At 37.6% G+C, this 18726-nt stretch overlaps 1 protein-coding gene across 1 annotated transcript; it reads right to left on the bottom strand.

The window, feature by feature from the left end:
- Window positions 1–510: 510 nt before the first annotated feature.
- Window positions 511–18647, bottom strand: LOC109002616 (mediator of RNA polymerase II transcription subunit 25). Its single transcript, XM_018980448.2, has 15 exons — window positions 18443–18647; window positions 17620–17650; window positions 17117–17180; window positions 11333–11463; window positions 8688–8897; window positions 8519–8584; window positions 7930–8140; window positions 7059–7126; window positions 6105–6953; window positions 5271–5324; window positions 5087–5115; window positions 2730–2798; window positions 2524–2608; window positions 1805–1891; window positions 511–1425 (listed from the first exon to the last, which is right to left on the bottom strand). Exons 1-15 carry the CDS (start codon window positions 18538–18540, stop codon window positions 880–882), a joined length of 2598 nt encoding a protein of 865 aa, XP_018835993.2. The 5' UTR covers window positions 18541–18647; the 3' UTR covers window positions 511–879.
- Window positions 18648–18726: the final 79 nt, after the last annotated feature.

Raw genomic sequence — 18726 nt, 5'->3', positions numbered from 1 at the left:
ACTTGGTATTACTCATCGTGTAGGTTCCATTTCGCCAATTAAAAGAAATAAGTTAGTGGAGGTCTTGCATTGTTTGAATTCAGAAATTAATTGAATAAAATATTATTAGAATATTATTTTTAATATTATTATTATTTAAAAATTTTAAAAAAATTGTAATAATGAGATAAGTTTTGAATTCAAATGAAAGGCATTCTTTATCCGTGAAGAGTCCTCAGGTGCTTTGGATGCCGAAAGGTGACTGCTGGCCCGCTGGGTAATGCACACCGCAAAAAATAAGAGAGAAAAAAAGAAAGCCCAATAGCTAGCCTGGCTGACATCGAGGCTGTCGTCATTTATACGTCACAATATCACATAACAGCAATCATGGATTTTGAATTGATCAGACAACAGGCTTGCTTTCAGAACCTCACTTGTTTCATTACTGCAAGTAGATGGCTTTTAGTTTTAGGAGGAGAAACTCTTTTTACAGATCTATAAATCACAAGTATCTTATTGTTGACACTCATCTAAAAAACTTTTAATACAACTCCAAAGCAGTAGGCTAAACAACATATTTCCCCCAAACTTTTTGTCAGCACGAATGATCATATGATCATGTGAATGTGAATAGATAAATTTGTATCACTACAATACAATCAACCATATTCACAGAAGAAAAGTATCACCTAACATGAACTCAAGGTGTAAAGACTTTTTCAGTACAAGAAGATCGAAGATCAGCTTATACTCACCCTACATGTTTCTTGTCCATAACTCATAAGCTTGCAATAATCTATGCAATGGTTGGATAGGGCCAATTGTTCTTAGAGATTCTCTCCGACAGCTACTGAAGTTCTGTATAAGCTTTGCTATGTCTCAGAAAAATCAACGTACCGATTAACTCATAAAACCCCCTCCAGACATGTTAGGTTGCCCTTGTGATGAAACTTGTCCCTGTGAAACCAATTGCGACCTGCCTGGACCTTGAACATAAGCTTGACCCATTCCTGTCCCAACCATTTGTTGCTGCTGCGGAAGCTGTTGCTGCAATTGCTGCAGTTGTGGAAGCTGCTGCTGCGTTTGCAGCTGTGAGATCGGTTGCTGTTGTTGCATTTGTGGAAGTTGCTGTTGTGGTTGCAGCTGCGAGAGTGGTTGCTGCTGTTGCAGTTGTGGAATCTGCTGCTGTTGCAGTTGTGGAATCTGCTGCTGTTGCATTTGAGGAAGCTGCTGCTGCTGTTGCAGTTGCGGAATCTGCTGTTGTTGCATTTGTGTAAGTTGCTGCTGTTGTTGCAGTTGTGGAAGTTGCTGTTGCTGCAGTTGTTGAAGTTGCTGTTGTTGCAGCTGGGTATGCTGTTGCGGTTGCATCTGCTGATGTTGCTGTTGTTGCATCTGTTGCTGTTGTTGCTGCTGACTAGATATTTGTGGCTTGAAAACAACCATATCCTAATTCCACATATTTTTTAGCTTAATTAAATTAAAAAGTCCGAATAATCATACATGACAATCCACAAACTTGTTTTGAAGCCTCCAACCACTGGCTTTAGTGTTGAAAATTGAAAAGGAAACACAAAGGGAAACTTTCAGATGTAAAAGCAACTCATACATGCCGCAAAACTCCTTGTTATTTTGTTTTTGTTCTAAGAGTTTGCGGAAAACGAGGTCATTTGTTATTTTGCAGATTGCTTTTATTTTGAAGCAATCCTGCACATTTGTTTCAAAGGTGAGAGCACAGGGTAGGTGGCTGTAAAACAAAGATTTTCCTAATAGCCTGCACTGAACAAGATCTTTGTTGATAGATAATTGAAGTTCCCAAAAATCTTACTCCAGGGAAAAGCATTCCAATCAAGCGGCAGGCTTTGTCGGAAACGGATAGCAGCAATGTCTGAGATGGTAGTTGAATGACTGCACACTACAGAAATGAAAAAACTGAAAAGTTCAGCATTTATATGATCCCAGCAGACAGATAAATATATAGTTTCACATTCTAAAACTAATCTTTTTTGTTATTAGTTAACAAAATTTTATTGATATAAGAATAAGCAAGAGCCCAAGTACACGGGACATATACAAGAACCTTTAAGTTCATGCTGTTAGAAATTAATCTTGAGCTGTTCAAATCAATTTTAAGCAAAGATGCCGCCTAGACAACACAGTACAAAGAGGCCTGTGGTTCAAACTCCATCTCTGGCCAAAAGAAATAAATAACTGTGAAATTGTTCATTATAACATTGTAACTAAAGTAACTAATTTCACAGGATGCATTTGAGATCTTGGAGAATATGAGCAGTTTTCCTTGAACACATCATAATTTACAGCTTACAGATCAGATCTAGACCAATACAAAAAAATATACTACTAATGTGAAGCTGAACAGTGGAGGAAAATGTTTATTGGGGGGCATATTAGGAAGACAGCATATCATGTAATTCAACAGTCAAATTGTGACAAAAACAAGGTCACACTGTACATTGGCTATACTTGTCAAGATTTTTCCAAAAAAGAAAAAGACAGAGAGAAAAAAGAACGAAAGTAAAAACTTACTAGCTTCTTTTCTTGCAGCTGGCTAAGAAACCCATGCTGATTCATTGCACGGAAAACCAGAAAATCTGCCTTTCCAACATATTGCCTAATATTTAACAAAACAAAATTCTCATAAAAAAATTTAACAGAACGAAATTAAGATCTGAGATATAAAAAATCCAAGATAAGTGGATGGAGACACAAAAATATAGTAGACAAGGAATTACTTATTATTCATGTGGTCCTGAGATATAAGTCGAACTATTTGCATTGTGGCCGGCCAGTTTGCTGCGAGCCTGAAAAGCACAGGAAATATACATCCCGGTAAATATAGATTAATCTTTTTACGGTCAACTAAACAAGGAATCCAAAACTCTCCACCCCCCCAAAACAAAATGAAACATTTGGAAACACAAAGAAAGAGCTCATCCAATCTCTGTCTTTATGTCTTGGTTTCCTGAGGTTATCAGTTATCCACCTCGTTCATGACTGGAAATGCTAGATAATGCATTCATAAGTGGTAGGATAATATCAGAGATTATGACAATCATCTTTATAGTACTTCTAAATACATAAAACATATTGAAACCAATAAGTTCTATTTCTGACTGATACAATACCATCATTTTCCTGTGAGGCATAGAAAGATATTAATCTTGTAAACTATGACTAATAGGTTTTTATTTTTTTTTGGTGAGTGTAATCTATGACTAAAATATTAGAGATTAGATTCTCTCTCTTTAATGGGCAACAATCCATTCAAAATGAATTAAAGGGGGCCATCCAAACTGTCATAATTGGGAGAGGGTGACATATTTGGCAATCGGTGATAATTACATTGAGCAATATGTGAGCTCGATCTCGGGTGTCTTCCGCCCTTGGGTGAAGATCCCAAGCTTGAAAATAAATTACAGACAATAAAAATGGCTAGATGAAAAAACACAAGTTCTCTCTAAATGACCAAAACTCATGTAAAAATATGAAGTTCACAGCCACCCCATCATGGCAAGGTCTAGCCAAAGACCCTCTATGCCATTTATCAGCAAAAATATTTTTCAAATGAATTCAAGGGGGTCATCCAAACGGTCATGATTGGGAGAGGGTGACATATTTGGCAATCAACAATAATCACATTGTGCAATATCAGGCCTTCGTCTAGCATGGCTTCCACCCTTCCTTGGGGTGAAGATCCCAAGCTTGAAAATAAATGTATATAGACAATAAAAATGGCTAGATGAAAAAACACAAGTTCTCTCTAAATGACCAAAACTCATGTAAAAATATGAAGTTCACAGCCACCCCATTGTGGCAAGGTCTAGCCAAAGACCCTCTTGCCATTTATCAGCAAAACATCTTTTTCAAATGAATTCGAGGGGGTCATCCAAATGGTCATGATTGGGAGCCATATTTGGCAATCAGCAATAATCACCTTGTGCAATATCAGGCCTTCGTCTAGTGTAAAAATGTGAGGTTTCCATCCACCCTGCACCTGCGGTGGCCAAGGTCTGGTCACAGACCCCCTCTATGACATTTATTGGAAAATGTCTTTTACAAATTGAAATTAAAGGGAGCCATCCAAACTGTCATAGTTGGGAGAGGCTTCCAATTAAGAATGGCTAAACACAAGTTCTCTCTAAATGACCAAAACTTATGAAAAACTGTGAAGTTTCCAGCCACCCCGTGGTGGCCAAGGTTTTGCCACAGACCACTATATGACATTTATCAACAAAACGCCTTTTTCAACATGCACAGATGACAATAAAGCAACTTCCCATGTAATTTATGATCTTTAAAATGAATTCGGGTTGGATTTCAACAGCCCCCACCCAGCAAATGGTTTGACCCAGGACCAAAGTATGCCATTGCCAGGAGATTATTACCAAAGCACAGCCTTGGGAGAGCAGGTATAGATATAGTCTAGACCTTCAACATTATTGCACGAGGTGGCATGTTTTCTTTAGAATCAAACTATTGTAGACTTTATCACTACAAGGACAAACATCAATCCACGTATTATGTTAAACAGCATTATTACGGGCCAACATTTTCGCTATCCTGATGCAAAATGTTTCAGATAAGTGATCAAGGAAATACTCAAACCAGCCCCCTTGTCCACACCACTTGAAATGTTTTTGGCAAATTTAGATCAGTAAAACGTGCCACCCTTGGGAAACACCAGTCTCCTTCCACATCAAAAACAGAAAATTAAACCACAAGCTAACATTTCTCAAGGTGAATAATCATGCCACTGCAGATTAAAAACATGATAAAAATTTAAAAAGTTCTTTGGCTGGATACATTTCTGAACCATATCTGTCACCTTACATTGACGTTTCTGATGATGAAACCTGAATTAAAGTATTTTCCTTTACTGATCATAGGTCATATAAGTATCTCATTTATAGTAACCGAACTAATAAGGAAAATAGAAAAAAGATCACTTCAATATTTTTTTTCCTTTTTTTAGAGTTTAGTTTAAATAAAAAACTGATTCTGGCGTCAAAGCACACTTTCTATTTTAACCATTCTTAATATTCCTAGACCATTTTTTGGCAGAAAATAATACAATAATTCCCAGACTTACGTCTCAGAAGCTGAAGCACTCCTGTAACCCTGCCACAAAGAAAGAAACTGTAAAGTTTATTGAAAACATCATGCATTATGATAATAGCAAAAAATTTTCTTTTTTAAAAAGAAAAAAGAAAAGAAAAAAAAAAAAAACAGTGCCTGAATAATGACTAAAAGATTATCAGGTGCTTCACACGTACTTCCAGTCTGGTGATGAAAACTGGCTGCCCTTGTCTCTGCCCAGATAAGTTTCCCTGCATGCATTTTGATTGTTTAAGAAAAATTACTGATTGCACATTTACACCATATTGGAATGAAGAACTAGCAACAAGTCATAGTTTTAAAGGACAAGTTATCTTCCCCAAGGTATGACTTTGACTAATAATACACAGTTACAAATAACAAATCATACAAAAATAAATCACTTGTAGATTAACCAAGAAAAGAAAATTATAATATCTAAGCATGTAATATTGCAAACTAAGATATATTATCCGCAATGGATAATATCACTCAATAATATTCAGGAGAATAATAGTTTTTTTTTTTTTTTTTTAAGTGGAGCATACTAGTTAAGGAAATGGGGTTTTGATCTTTTCTGATCTGGGGAGAACCAGTAAGGAAGTTACAGCATTACAGCATTACAGTAACTCGCATGGAGCTGTTTTGGGGGAAAATAATAGACAAGGGTGTTTTCACAAGCAGTGAATAAGAATTTGACAGGCATGGTGAATAAGGATTTCAAGTATCATACGAAGCAGACATCTAGGTGCATTTATGTTATCAATTATTGCTGATACAAGAAAAAAAGATTGAACAATGAATCAAACTGAGTTTTTTTGGTAAATAATTCCCATCTGATGGGAAAGGATGGTTAGGATCAGGCAAGTTCTTCAGAGATGCCAAAAGTCCAACACTAGCATCCATTCCATAATCTAATGAATAAAACACGGGTACAGTGAAATTTTAAAACTTAGCAGCATCAATTTGAAAATCCAACCTTAATCTTTTCAAGGTATATATTCTATACTTACCTCCCAAACTTTTACATATTTGGATTGTGCTGATTGCAAGGCACTTGACGTTTGCTGTGACAATGGCATATTAGTTGCTGAATTGTTGTTGACGCCAAGTGATTGCATCCCTGATTGTACTTGTTGAGGCATTCCTGGAGTAGGAATCATGGTTCCAGTTCCAGAAGAAACAACTGATGGCCCAAGGCCGCTCATCATGTTTTGGTTCATGCCAATTCCACTTTGTGCCATTTGTACTCCTGAAAGATTCCCTTGGTTCATGCCAGGTCCTGATTGACCCATACTAACACCTCCTTGAAGATTACCCATTGGTTGAGAAATCCCAAGGTTTGAATTTCCAGACGCATTTGAAGTTGCAGAATTGAATGAACCAAGACCAGGATTTTGTGCAACCTGCCCATTACCTGTCAGAGGCCCAGAACCACTTATCGAAGGAATAGCAGATTGTCCAGATGAAAGTACATTTTGAGCAGCAGGCACAGAAGTTGCCATTCCACTGGATATCATGTTTGACATATGCATGGATATAGGAGTTTGACCCATTGATTGAAGTCCTATAGAGCTTCCTCCAGTTAGGGCTGCAGAGTTCATTACTTGTCGTGCTTGAGAGAGATTATTCAGAATGTTCACATTTGCTGGAGCAGGACCAACAGGTCGTAAGGGTTGTGTCACACCACTTACTATAGGTTTCAAATCTTGCACATTGTCATTGTTTGTGATCATTTCTTGAGAAGTAGAAGATGGAGAAGAAGATTGCAAGCTTGGGACTCCTTGAGAAGCAGCACGTGCAACAGATGGAATATGAGAAAAGCCAGGTCCAGATAGCATGGAAGTAACAGTGCTGGGCTCCTGAAGAAATATATTACCAACTCAAGACAATAAGCATAACCATAGAGAAACAACGTTTATTTTCAAAGAACAAACCAGAAAAAGCAAATGATATGCTTGTCTTACAACTTTCACAGTAGCAGGGGGGTTGTTTCCAGCGGTTATTGCTTGCCTGTTCATGATAGATCCATTCCCTGAAGACCAATAAGGAAAAGTAAGTCCTCAGCCAAGCAGTAAATTGAGAATGAATTAACCACTAGTCATGATTAGCCTACCAAACTATTATTCAAACATCTCGGGACACATACCTGCCATTGAACTATGGATAAAATTGGAAATGCACTAAAAAAAGAGCTGAAAAGCTTACAGACTAAAATTAATAAAAGTACATCTTGCACATCACAATTTTCTTCCAGGATAACTGTGTTACATTTGTTGAAACTCATTTTTTCTTAATTCCCAAAACCAGTTAAATATGTCCAGATTATAGGACTTGGAGCAAAGAACTTTTCAATCAAGTAAAGGGAAAAAAAAAAAAAGAGAATAAGATAAAATAAATTTTAAGAAAGAGAGAACATGATGGTCAGGTTAAACTTTAATTTGCCACTAATGCTTGAATCTTGCTAAGAAGATTGCATTCCTTCTAAGTTTGTAATGCTTCCAGAGGAGAAGTCTCGATCAATCTGGTACTTCTCATTTGTTTTTTTTTTTTTTTATATATATAAGTAAAAATAAAGCTTTATTAAAGCAAGAACTAGGCATAGCCCAAGTACACAGTAAGTATACAACTGAAAACACCTAGTCACGATGAGAAGTAACAAATTAGAATAATAACATACTAAAGAATAATGACATATTAAAGTATCAGATGAAACTAAAACTAGAAAACCTAGCAACTGCTTCCCCTATAATACAAGTTCATTCACAGTGCACAATAGCATGCATTCAGATATCTTGTCACAAGAGAAGGAATAAGCAGATTAAATGCATAAACAACCTAATGGGATAGAAGCAGGAGGCGGTCCTGTGACTGAAGTAATAGGAGCCATGTCCACATTGACAGGACTCTGATTTGAAGGCAAACTTGTAATTCCAGAGCGACTTAAAGCAGCACGGGCCTCCATAAAATTCTCTGAGATCAGAACAAGAAACTGAGGGTTTTTGACATTGTCTACTGGTGGATCTCCGATTCGCGGATTCCGCTTTCCCTAAATTAACAAAATTATGTAGTAAGTACACTCCTTGCTTCCACCGAGCAAAAAAAATTAGTACTTCCCTCTGGGTTTCCCCAAAAATAAAGCATTATCTAGATTGTCACCTAAAATGTAAGTTTCTTGAAGCATTTTGGCATTACTTATAAAAAAAATAAAAAATCGGCATCATGCAACCAGAATATGCTTTAAATCATTTTTATTAACCAGTCAATTAATTGCAGAGTAGGCAGACACAAAACACTGAGATAAGCTGTTGAGAGTAATTGGTGAATAGGAAGAAGTTTGAGCCGACTGGAATAGGTATAATATTCTGGGCAAGCTCAAAGCAGAAAATGACAATTAAAGCATAACAAGAAGAATTATCATCGTTACCGCATTGTATATTGCTTTCAATTTAGGAAGTTGCTTTGGACAAATGACTGACAGAGAGACAAAGCACTGCATAGAAAATTAACAACCAGTTACTTCAAGATGTGAAATCTCCACAAAAATGTATATACACACTAGTATACTTATTAGGACTTAAAAATGGTAAAATTACTTGTGGAAATGATTTAGCGACTGTCTCGGCATCAGATGTGCGGCTTTCTGTTTGTTCTTCTATACTTTCATTCTTCTCCAAATTTTGCAGCTGGGGCCTATAAACTGGTGTGGGCAAGGGATAAGGGTTACTAGCAGCAACAAGAATGCAATGCCTTTGAGTATCCACATTTTGTTGATTTGGGTTTCCATTTTGCAGAATAGGGAACATCTGAGTAACACATCAAAAGAAAAGAGTAAATATTATGTTAAGGGGTGTGTATAAGAAACACAGACAATAAGAGGCAAATTCTGAACTTCTATTCAGAGATCCCAAGACATATTCTTTGCAATTTAAACTTAGTAAACTCCAAGTGGTTTCTTCAAGTTCTTTGCGTCTAAACCAAATTGTATGCATATGTACAGTCATGCATCCATGCTTATTGGGACTACATACAGCAAAGCACTTACGTACTTCTCCAAACTACTCGTCACATGGAGGAGTTCATCTAATGCAACAGGTGTGCCCATGAACAAGGAAACAGGACCAAGGATAGTGGTAAAAAATCTATCTTGAATGATTTCATCATACAGCTTCTATATCAACGTCAAACTAGAAATGAAGCTTTAAAGTCATTAGTACATATAAATGCTCATACGACTTAGGATAATATGACATTGTTTAAAACTATCAACAACGGACTTCAAAAGATTTTTTTAAGTGAGGAGCTAGAGTGGAACCTTAACCAAAATCTTGTAAAAATCTTAATTATATTGACGAAAATAAAGAGGTAGTACAACTTGTTATGAAAATGAAAATAACAAAATTATGAAGGATTGTCCCTTTAATATGGTATCACAAAGACACAAACCCAAAGAGGGATGCAAATCAAGTAGAAGATACTACAAGAATTCTTGTTTCCATTTCTTCTTCCTAGATAGGTTTTACCTCTTGTATACCATCTTGTGTACATGGGCTATGCCTATTCTTATTAATACAATCGTTTACTTATAAAAAAAAAAAAGATACTACAAGAAAAAGATTTAACATGTGCAGCTTTGGTAGAGCCAATTGGTGAGAAAATTGATATTTTTTTTTTTTTTTTGATAAGTAAAAATATTATATATATCAAAAAGGAATAACCAAGTACACTGATGTATACAAGAAAACACCTTACCCATTGACCCCAATGACCCAAAAAACCCGTGAAAAACAACCCAAAATACACTAAGCCCAACCCCAACCCCTTGTTTCCCGTAGAACTAAAACGCTACCCGAAAACCCAACCCCAACCTCTTATTTCCTCCTTTAGAACTAAAACTTCACAATGCCCTCCCTTTGGACTTCCCTCTAGTTGAGCTACCACCCTTAGTCTCGTAGTTGACTGCCCAATGAAGACACTGTAACTCCCTGCTTTTCTTGAAACTTGATTTGGTTTCAAGCGTGTGACTTGCCTCAATCGCAGTGATTAGTTCTTTAAATTGGTCTTCACATCCTCCATGTGAAATTCCCACAAACTGCGAGAAAATTGATGTTGCCAACACCTAATAGCATTCTTTTTATATTTTGCCTTTTTACTATTGAGAAGAATTGTCAAGTCAACGGGGTGAAAAGAACATGAGAAGCCCTTTAAAGATGCACAAAAGACTCATATGTTTTTTTTATCAGTAAGAACTTTATTAATAAGAAAAGTAGGCATAGCCAAGTACACAGGACATATTTTTTTTAGGAGTGCTATAGCCATAAAGGGATTATACAAAAGGAATCCCACAAATTGACGTGACTTCATGAGATCCGTTAGATCTAGTTTACAATAAAAGTAACTTTACAATCTAACGAATCACATTAAACCACGTCAGTTTGTGAGATACTTTTATGTAATTCCTTTGTGGCTCAAGTATTTCTCTATTTTTTTTTATTGGCACCGGGTGTCTAGGTACAAGAGCAACACTAAGACTCATGTTTGCATAAGTCGAGATTGAGTTATGAAAAGCACTGCCCCTATAAATAGTAAATTGTTGAGTATAACCACCCCAAAAAACTTGTCCAAGCCTCTGGGCGTTTAATAGCAAGTGTTGATAGTACCAATGAGAGCTTTCAGAAATAACGTACAGTTAAAAGAATGAAATCAAGAAGTGCAACTATAGAATCTAGCAGTTGTTAGTTGAAATTATCACCAACAAACCTTCAGCCAGAACCTTATTGGTCATCTATCTGGAGGAAGTCAAGAAATTCTAGAACTGTTTTTCTTCCTTTTTTTTCTATAGTTTTTTATGAGTAATTGAAGAATTTATGAAAAAAAAAAATGCAGAAGGGATGATCCAAGTACACAGGTAGAATACAAGAGGAACACCAAATTAGAAATATATGGTTTGCAATTAAAGGGTGGTTAAGACTGGAAGATAGTTTGCAAGCCCCAAAGAGGAGCCAATCAAGACCTCTGCCAGATTTCAGTCAAACCATATGGAAATCTGACAAGGAAGAGACTCAGAGCATCCTAGAATGTGTATGACTTTAACTCAAAAGCCTAAAGAAAATTTACAACTAAAAATTCTTTAAGAAAAATGCGCGAAGCAGACATATATAAAAAGGAACAAGCAGGGTTTATATAAATCCATTTAAATGGAACTCAAAGTAAGAAGTGAAAATAGACAAACACTGCACACCATTAGAGCTTCAGCCAGCCCTTCTGCAATTGCAGCATCATAGAAACCACCACCAGCAAAGGGTATAGCCGAAAGCCACTGTAAGAAAATATCTACATCTCTTGTCCAGCCTGTCCGTTGTACTAGGCAACCTGCACAAAGGGAGGTGAAATATCTACTCTGCAACTTACATGTAAACATAGGAATTCCTGCATGCTATAAGCTTGGTGCAATTAGCTTCATAACATCCATGACATTATATTCTTGTACAAATGTAGTGATTAATAGAAAATTCTTCATCTACTAGTGAAATTTAAATAAAAGAGAAACTAAATTTAAGAACCTACAATAATTTATTAAACTTCAAGACAACATCAAAAGGTTAATAGGAAAAAACATGATTTTCAAACGAGTTTGAAACTTAACACCTGTGTTTTTTTGTCATATCCTTTTGCACCAGCCAATTGCAAGCCCAATAAAGAAGAAAAGTTACATTAAGTTGATGGTAAGACTATAAAACCTTAGTCATGTATTATAAACATGAACTCTATTGTTCATATGCCCAACCCCAACCTGTTAACACTAAGGACTTGTATCGATAAAAAATAAAAAATAAATAAAAATAAAAAAGAAAGAAAGAAAAAAGACTGAGGACTTGTTTGGATTGAAGATTTTCCTCAAACTTTCTAATATCATTGAGAAATTTTTAGAGATAGGTTTTTTTGAGGATTTGTGGAAGTGGTTAGGCTCAAGAATATATGTTTGGAATAAGAAATTTTTTAAGATATCTTTTCATTGGAGTTTGAAAAAATGATACGCTCCATTAAAAAGATGTTTGGAGAGATTTTGTGAGGTGCTTTTTGAGTTTTTCTGAATATTGTTTTGATTTTTGTGGTTTTCTGATCATGAAAACCAATACAAACGATCAGATGAAATTTATTTATGAGAGATGATGTGTGTACAGAAGGCTTCAATGGTTGATAGATTAGAGTTCTTTGGTCGATCCTCTAAATGAAATGTTAGCTTTATTAGAGCAGCTCATGACTGGGAGATTAACTCCCTCAAAGAGTTCTTCAATCTCTTGTATTGTACTAAATTATGCATTTGTGATGCAAATAAGATTCTTTGGGCCCCTTCCAAGAAATGGAAGTTCATTATTTCATCCTTCTATAAGGTCCTAATACCTCAGGAAAGTAACATATTCCTTTGGAGAAGTTTTTTTTTTTTTAAGTATTTGGTGTACTAGAGAGCCCTTGAGGAAAAAATTCTTTGCTTCGACAGGATCCTTAGGGAAGATCCCTTTTTTTTTTTTTTTTTTTTTTTTTTTTTTTTTTTTTTTTTTTTTTTTTTATCGATAATCCTTAGGAAAGATCCTTACCATGAACAATCTAAGGAAATTTCATTTTACTGTGACAGGATGGTGCAGGAGGTGCAGGAAAAAAAAGGACATCGGTAGACCATCTCTTACTCCATTGCCAGATTGACAATGCCTTATGAGATGATTTTCTTGGTTGAGTTCGGTTGGCTAGGGTTATGCCCAGAAGGATAGTAGACACCTTTGCCAATTGGAGAAGGTTATATAGCAACCCACAAATTGCAGCAATATGCAAAATGGTCCCTGTATGTCCAGTGTGGTGTATTTGGAGGGAAAGAAACTCTGCAAAAAGTAAATGCGAAATGGAGCTGGTATTACTATTGCTGTCCACTGAAAAACCAGCAAGAATTCCCCCCCTTACAGCGGCCTCCACCATACGACTCAATGCCTCCATTACAATGACGAAAAGGAAAGGGGATAGTGGATCCCTTTGTCTCAAACCCCTGGAAGATTGAAAAAAACCACAAGGTCTTCCATTGACTAGGACCGAAAATCGAGCGGTTGAGACACAATGTTTAATCCTAGCACACCATCTATCCCCAAAACCACATCTTCTAAGCATATAAAGGAGAAAATCCCAACATACATCGTCATAAGCTTTCTCCATATCGAGTTTGCAAAGAACCCCCAGGGTGCCCTCTCGCAACCGACTATCCAAGCACTCATTTGCTATCAACACTGAGTTCAGGATTTGCTGACCCTTTACAAATGCATTTTGAGGTTTGGAAATGAGTTTGTCCATAACCAAACTCATACGATTAGCTAACACCTTTGATATGATTTTATAAATCCCCCCTACCAAACTAATAGGCCGGAAGTCTTTCAATTCATATGCACCGGCTATTTTCGGAATGAGAGCAATGAAAGTGGCGTTTAGTGACTTCTCAAACTTTTGACTAGAATGAAAAGTATGGAAAATCTGCATCACTTCCTCCTTCACAATGTCCCAACTCTCCTGAAAGAAAGCCAAAGAGAAACCATCCAGACCGGGTGCTTTGTCTCTACACATACTTTTCACCACGAGATGCATCTCCTCTTCATCAAAAGGCCTCTCCAACCATCCAGCTACATCCAAATCCAGTTGAGCAAAGGGTAAACCATCTAGTTTGGGGCGCCATTCTTCTTTTTCAGCAAGGAGGTCCTCATAATACTGCACTATGTGATCTTGGATTTCTTCGGAAGAATGTAACACACTAGAACCGGAATGGAGTACTTCAATGGCATTGTTGCGCCTATGTGAATTAGCCACCTTGTGGAAAAACTTAGTACATTTATCCCCCTCCTTCAACCAAAGTGCCCTTGATTTTTGCCTCCAAGATATTTCTTCTAGCAACAATACTTTCTCAATTTCAGTCACCACCACTTTCTTCCGTAATAAAGAGTCCGCATTAACTACCCCTTCCTCCAAAGCCTGCAGCTCATCCCAAAGGATATTTTTCTGCACTTCCGTATGTCTAAATTCTTCTTCATTCCACTTCATCAAGTCATACTTGAGGGCTTTAAGTTTACCCGCCACTATGAAACTAGGGGTACCCTCAAAAGAATAATTATCCCACCAAGCCCTTACCTTATCCGCAAATCCTTCAACTTCCAGCCACATATTCTCAAATTTGAAGGAACGTCTACCCTCACGAATACCACCACAATCAAGCAAAATTGGGAAATGGTCGGAACAAACACGTGGCAGCCTTTTCTGACATAGGTCCGAAAAATGCGTCTCCCAAGAAGAGGAGACTAGAAATCTGTCCACCCGGGACCCCCCTCGGCTATTGGACCAAGTGTAGGCCCCCCCAACCAACGGAAGATCCACAATATTCAGATCAAAGATCAACTCTGAAAAGGCTTCCATTGCCCCTGACGACGTAGAGGCCCCTGCCCTCTCACTAGGAAACTGAACAATATTAAAATCTCCGCAAAAAACCCAGGGTAAATCCCATAAGGAGTGAAGACCTGCCAATTCCTCCCACAAAAAGCATCTATCTCTTTCTACATTGGGCCCATACACACCCACTAAAGCCCACAACCACCCATCCTCAATGTTCCTAAAAGATACAGCCATTGTGAATTTCCCCATGCAATCCTCAACCATCTCCACCACTCGCTTATCCCACATTACCAACACACCTCCCGAAGCCCCCGATGAGGCTAGAGAACACCACCCCACAAAGGAACAGCCCCACAAGCTTCGAATTATGTATCTATCAACGCCACACAACTTAGTCTCTTGAAGGCATACAATGTCAGCCTTCCAACTCCGAATAAGGGATCTAATACGGAGACGTTTATTCACGTCATTGATCCCCCTTACATTCCATGAGAGGATTTTAGGTTTCATTAAATAACGAAATTCCCTTACCCTTCAACCTCTCCCTCCCCACACTTCCCTCCTTGTTGTCGTAATTAATAGAGCATTTGAGACGTTTCAGCTCCCGGTCCCGTTTCACTACTGATTTCAGAACCGTAGGTCTCCCTGCCTCCATTGCAATCAACAGGGCCTTAAACTATTCTTCATAACCGGTGGGTGTGGCAAACCAGATAGAAAAGTTGTTTAGAGCTTTTTTGTGGGGTGGTATGGGGAAGGAATCCAAATTTCACCTTGTGAGTTGGCAAAGGGTGAGCTGTCCATTGGCGAATGGGGAGTTAGGGGTACGAAACTTGTGTGTTTTCAACAAGGCACTCTTAGGGAAGTGGCTGTGGAGGTATCATAAGGAAGGGAATTCGCTGTGGAGAGAGGTTATTGATCATAAGTATGGTTGTGAGTGGGGGGGATGGTGCTCTAAGGAGGGTAGGGGGTCTTACGGAGTAAGTCTGTAGAAATTCATAAGGAAGGGGTGGAATACCTTTGAAAAACATCTTAAGTTTGAGGTGGGTGATGGAACATGTACCTGCTTTTGGTTCGATGTATGGAGTGGGGAGAGTCCTCTTTGCCTGGCTTTCCCAGGTGCTTTTAATTTGGCTGGAAATCAGCAAGCCCCAGTTTCAGAAGTTCTATGTCGTGCCAATGGGATGGTCACTTGGAATGTCACTTTTACAAGAAATGCTCAGGACTGGGAATTAGAAGAGCTGGCAGAGTTTTACAGTTACTTGTATTCAGCAAAGCTAGGGGCCAATGGGGGAGACCGTATGTTGTGGACTCACACGAGGAAAGAGAAGTTTACTGTTAAATCTTTCTATAAGGTTTTGACAGTCCTACAGCCCACTTTCTTTCTATAGAAGAGTATATGGAAGGTGTTAGTGCCTTCTAAAGTTGTTTTTTTCACTTGGACAGCTGCTCATGGGAAGATATTGACGGTTGACAATTTAAGAAAACGATGTATGGTGATCATGGAGTGGTGCTACATGTGTAAAAAAAGTGGAGAATCGGTAGATCACTTGCTCTTACATTGTGAGGTGGCTGGAGAGCTTTGGGCTGGTATTCTTAGTAGAGCTGGGCTAAGTTGGGCTATGCCCAAGAGTGTGGTGGACCTATTAGCATGCTGGAATAGGTCTCATAGTAGTGCCCAATTAGCAGCCGTGTGGCGGATGATTCCTTTGTGCTTAATGTGGTGTTTATGGTTGGAAATGAATGACAGATGTTTTAATAACAAGGAGCGTGCAATGGGGAAAATCTGGAACTTTTTTGTATTCTCTATTTTCCAGTGGTTTTCTGCTATTGTATTGAGGGGAGGGAATGTTCATGAGTTTTTATCTTCTTTCTAGTCTATTAGAATGTAATTAGATGCCTCTCTTAGTATATTTCCTGTGTACTTGGGCATTGCCTAATTTCATTCACATTAATAAAGATTATTACTTATCAAAAAAAAAAAGAAACTTTGAGGGTCACGAGCAAGAGCTTAATAAAAATTTTCTTCAAGGCTCTGCTCCTTTGGACAGCCTCTATAGATTTTAATGAGCAGCCTTTATAATTTTCTTCTCTCTTTTCCCATTCCTAGTTAGGTGTTCCTCCTGTTTACTTTCTGTGCACTCAGGCTATGCCTTTTGAGATTTTATTAAAAGAAAACAACTTTGATTACTTATCAGAAAATTTGAGAAATGAAAAACTGTTCTGGTGTGTAAAAAATGTTTGGAGAAGGTGAAAATTTTTAATTTAGTTCCCAAGCAAGGCTTAAGGCTTAATTGAGTTGAGTTCAGAGTGCCAAGGAAGTTTGATGAACAGAAATCAAGTGGAAATAGTTGATAAAGTCAGAAAAAAAAATCCATAAAAGGACCATGAAGAAAAACACCAAGAATTTCCAGCCCCATTTTAAGAAGCCTATATGGCTTGCATCGGATACATGAATAATGTAAGTAGAGGAAAAGCGAGCTATTTCATGGTAATATATAGTAGCACGCTTCATTCTTAACATTAAAATGCAGAAATATTAACCAAAACATAATTTACATAAGATGGATTAAGTACCAATAGAAAAACCAATGAGAAAACTACATACCACAGTAAGATCCATGGGTATAAAAAGTGACCACGGAAAGCTCGGCATGAGAAGTTGGGGGCTTCTGTATTTCAAACATAAAATCAATACACCAACATGGAGAAAGTAATAATTAGCAAGCTGTAAAGCCAAAGCTTACCAAAAAAAAAAAAATACTTTTAACACTTTCTGCAACTGGGATCTCAAAAACTATGAAAAGAACAAGTAACAGCAGAAATTGAAATTAAAAGTTCATATTGGAACAGATGCATCATGTCATGCTTGATGAAAAGATATATCCATAAAAGGACATTATTATGTGCTCAATTTGTTCCTGAGTTTGAAGTCTGGTCAACTACAGTGCTTGATGCCAAGGAATTAGATTAATAATTGGCATTTCTTGGCATACACCTTATGATCAAGGGTCATAAATAGAGACTATTACAATTCCTTTTTTGGAAGAAACAGCTCCCAGTGTCAAGATAGAGATCTGAATAACTGTATCAAGTCAAAAAGAGGAATACCTGCCCGTTCAACTCATTTCCACAAAAACACCTACATTTTCAGATGAATAAATCAGGACTGGCACATGAAAGGAAATGTAATTTGATCTAAGCAAATGGTATTACAGTCCTACTTAAATCAAGTGCATATACACATACAAGCACATAAATGTTCATGAATGACTTTAAGTCTGATCAGGCATGGGTGAAAAAGTAGTAAACGTTATCAAACTCACTAAGATCAATGTTAATGCATAGAAGCTGCGATGGCTAGCATCTAAGAGATTATATAATTCCTAAAAGTGGCAATAGGGCTAACACGTGAGAAGGAGAAAACCAAAGAAATAAACCCTCTCGTATTCTCTTAGAAGAACGGACAGACACACATTTTGATCTAGATAACTGCATTCATAATAATTTCTTAGTAACCCTCTCGTCCAATGGTGGCTGAGCGGTATTCAAAATACAAGAATGACGTAAACGTAAGGCTTTGTTTGGTTTGCAGAGAATTTGGATTTTGGAATCGGAGAATGCAGTTATAACTCCATTGTCAGCTTCACAAGCCAATAGAATGAAAATGGAACTAAAAACTCCACGGAGCACAGCTCGTCCGAAACAAAAGCCGAACTTTCTAAAGAAAAACCATAACTTGAAACATGAAAAATCGAACTACAATTTTATGAACCATGAAAGGCATCCCAAGATTAACTATCGGATCCAGAACAAACTACCCAATTTTACAAGTTAAGAAATCCCTTAAAACCCAATAGAAAAGCAATAAATACTCGAGAAATGTTAATACATGAATTGAAGTAAAGTAAATGGGAGAGAGAGGCAATTAGACCTGATGATCTTTTCAAGGTAATCAGAAACAAAGGATTGCCAAAAGGGGCCCATGGCGGCGGTGCCTTCAACCACGACGATCAGCTTCTTATCGGCCATAGTGTCGGAGGCTCCGACAATGGCTTCTGTGTCAGGCTAAATCAGATTTTTGGAATTTGACCGAGTCGGGTGGATAGCCCAGACTGGAGGGGGAAGGAGAAGAGGAAGAGCCCCCCGCCTTTTGACGGAGAATTGGTCAATCAAACGGTTCGTTTTGGTAGAATAATCTGTAATCAACTTATGACC

Source organism: Juglans regia, chromosome 15 (genome assembly GCF_001411555.2).
Source record: "Juglans regia cultivar Chandler chromosome 15, Walnut 2.0, whole genome shotgun sequence".
NCBI classification, from domain to species: Eukaryota; Viridiplantae; Streptophyta; class Magnoliopsida; order Fagales; family Juglandaceae; genus Juglans; species Juglans regia.
Note: the sequence above shows the minus strand (reverse complement) of the source record. Positions and strands in the feature narration are given on the sequence as shown.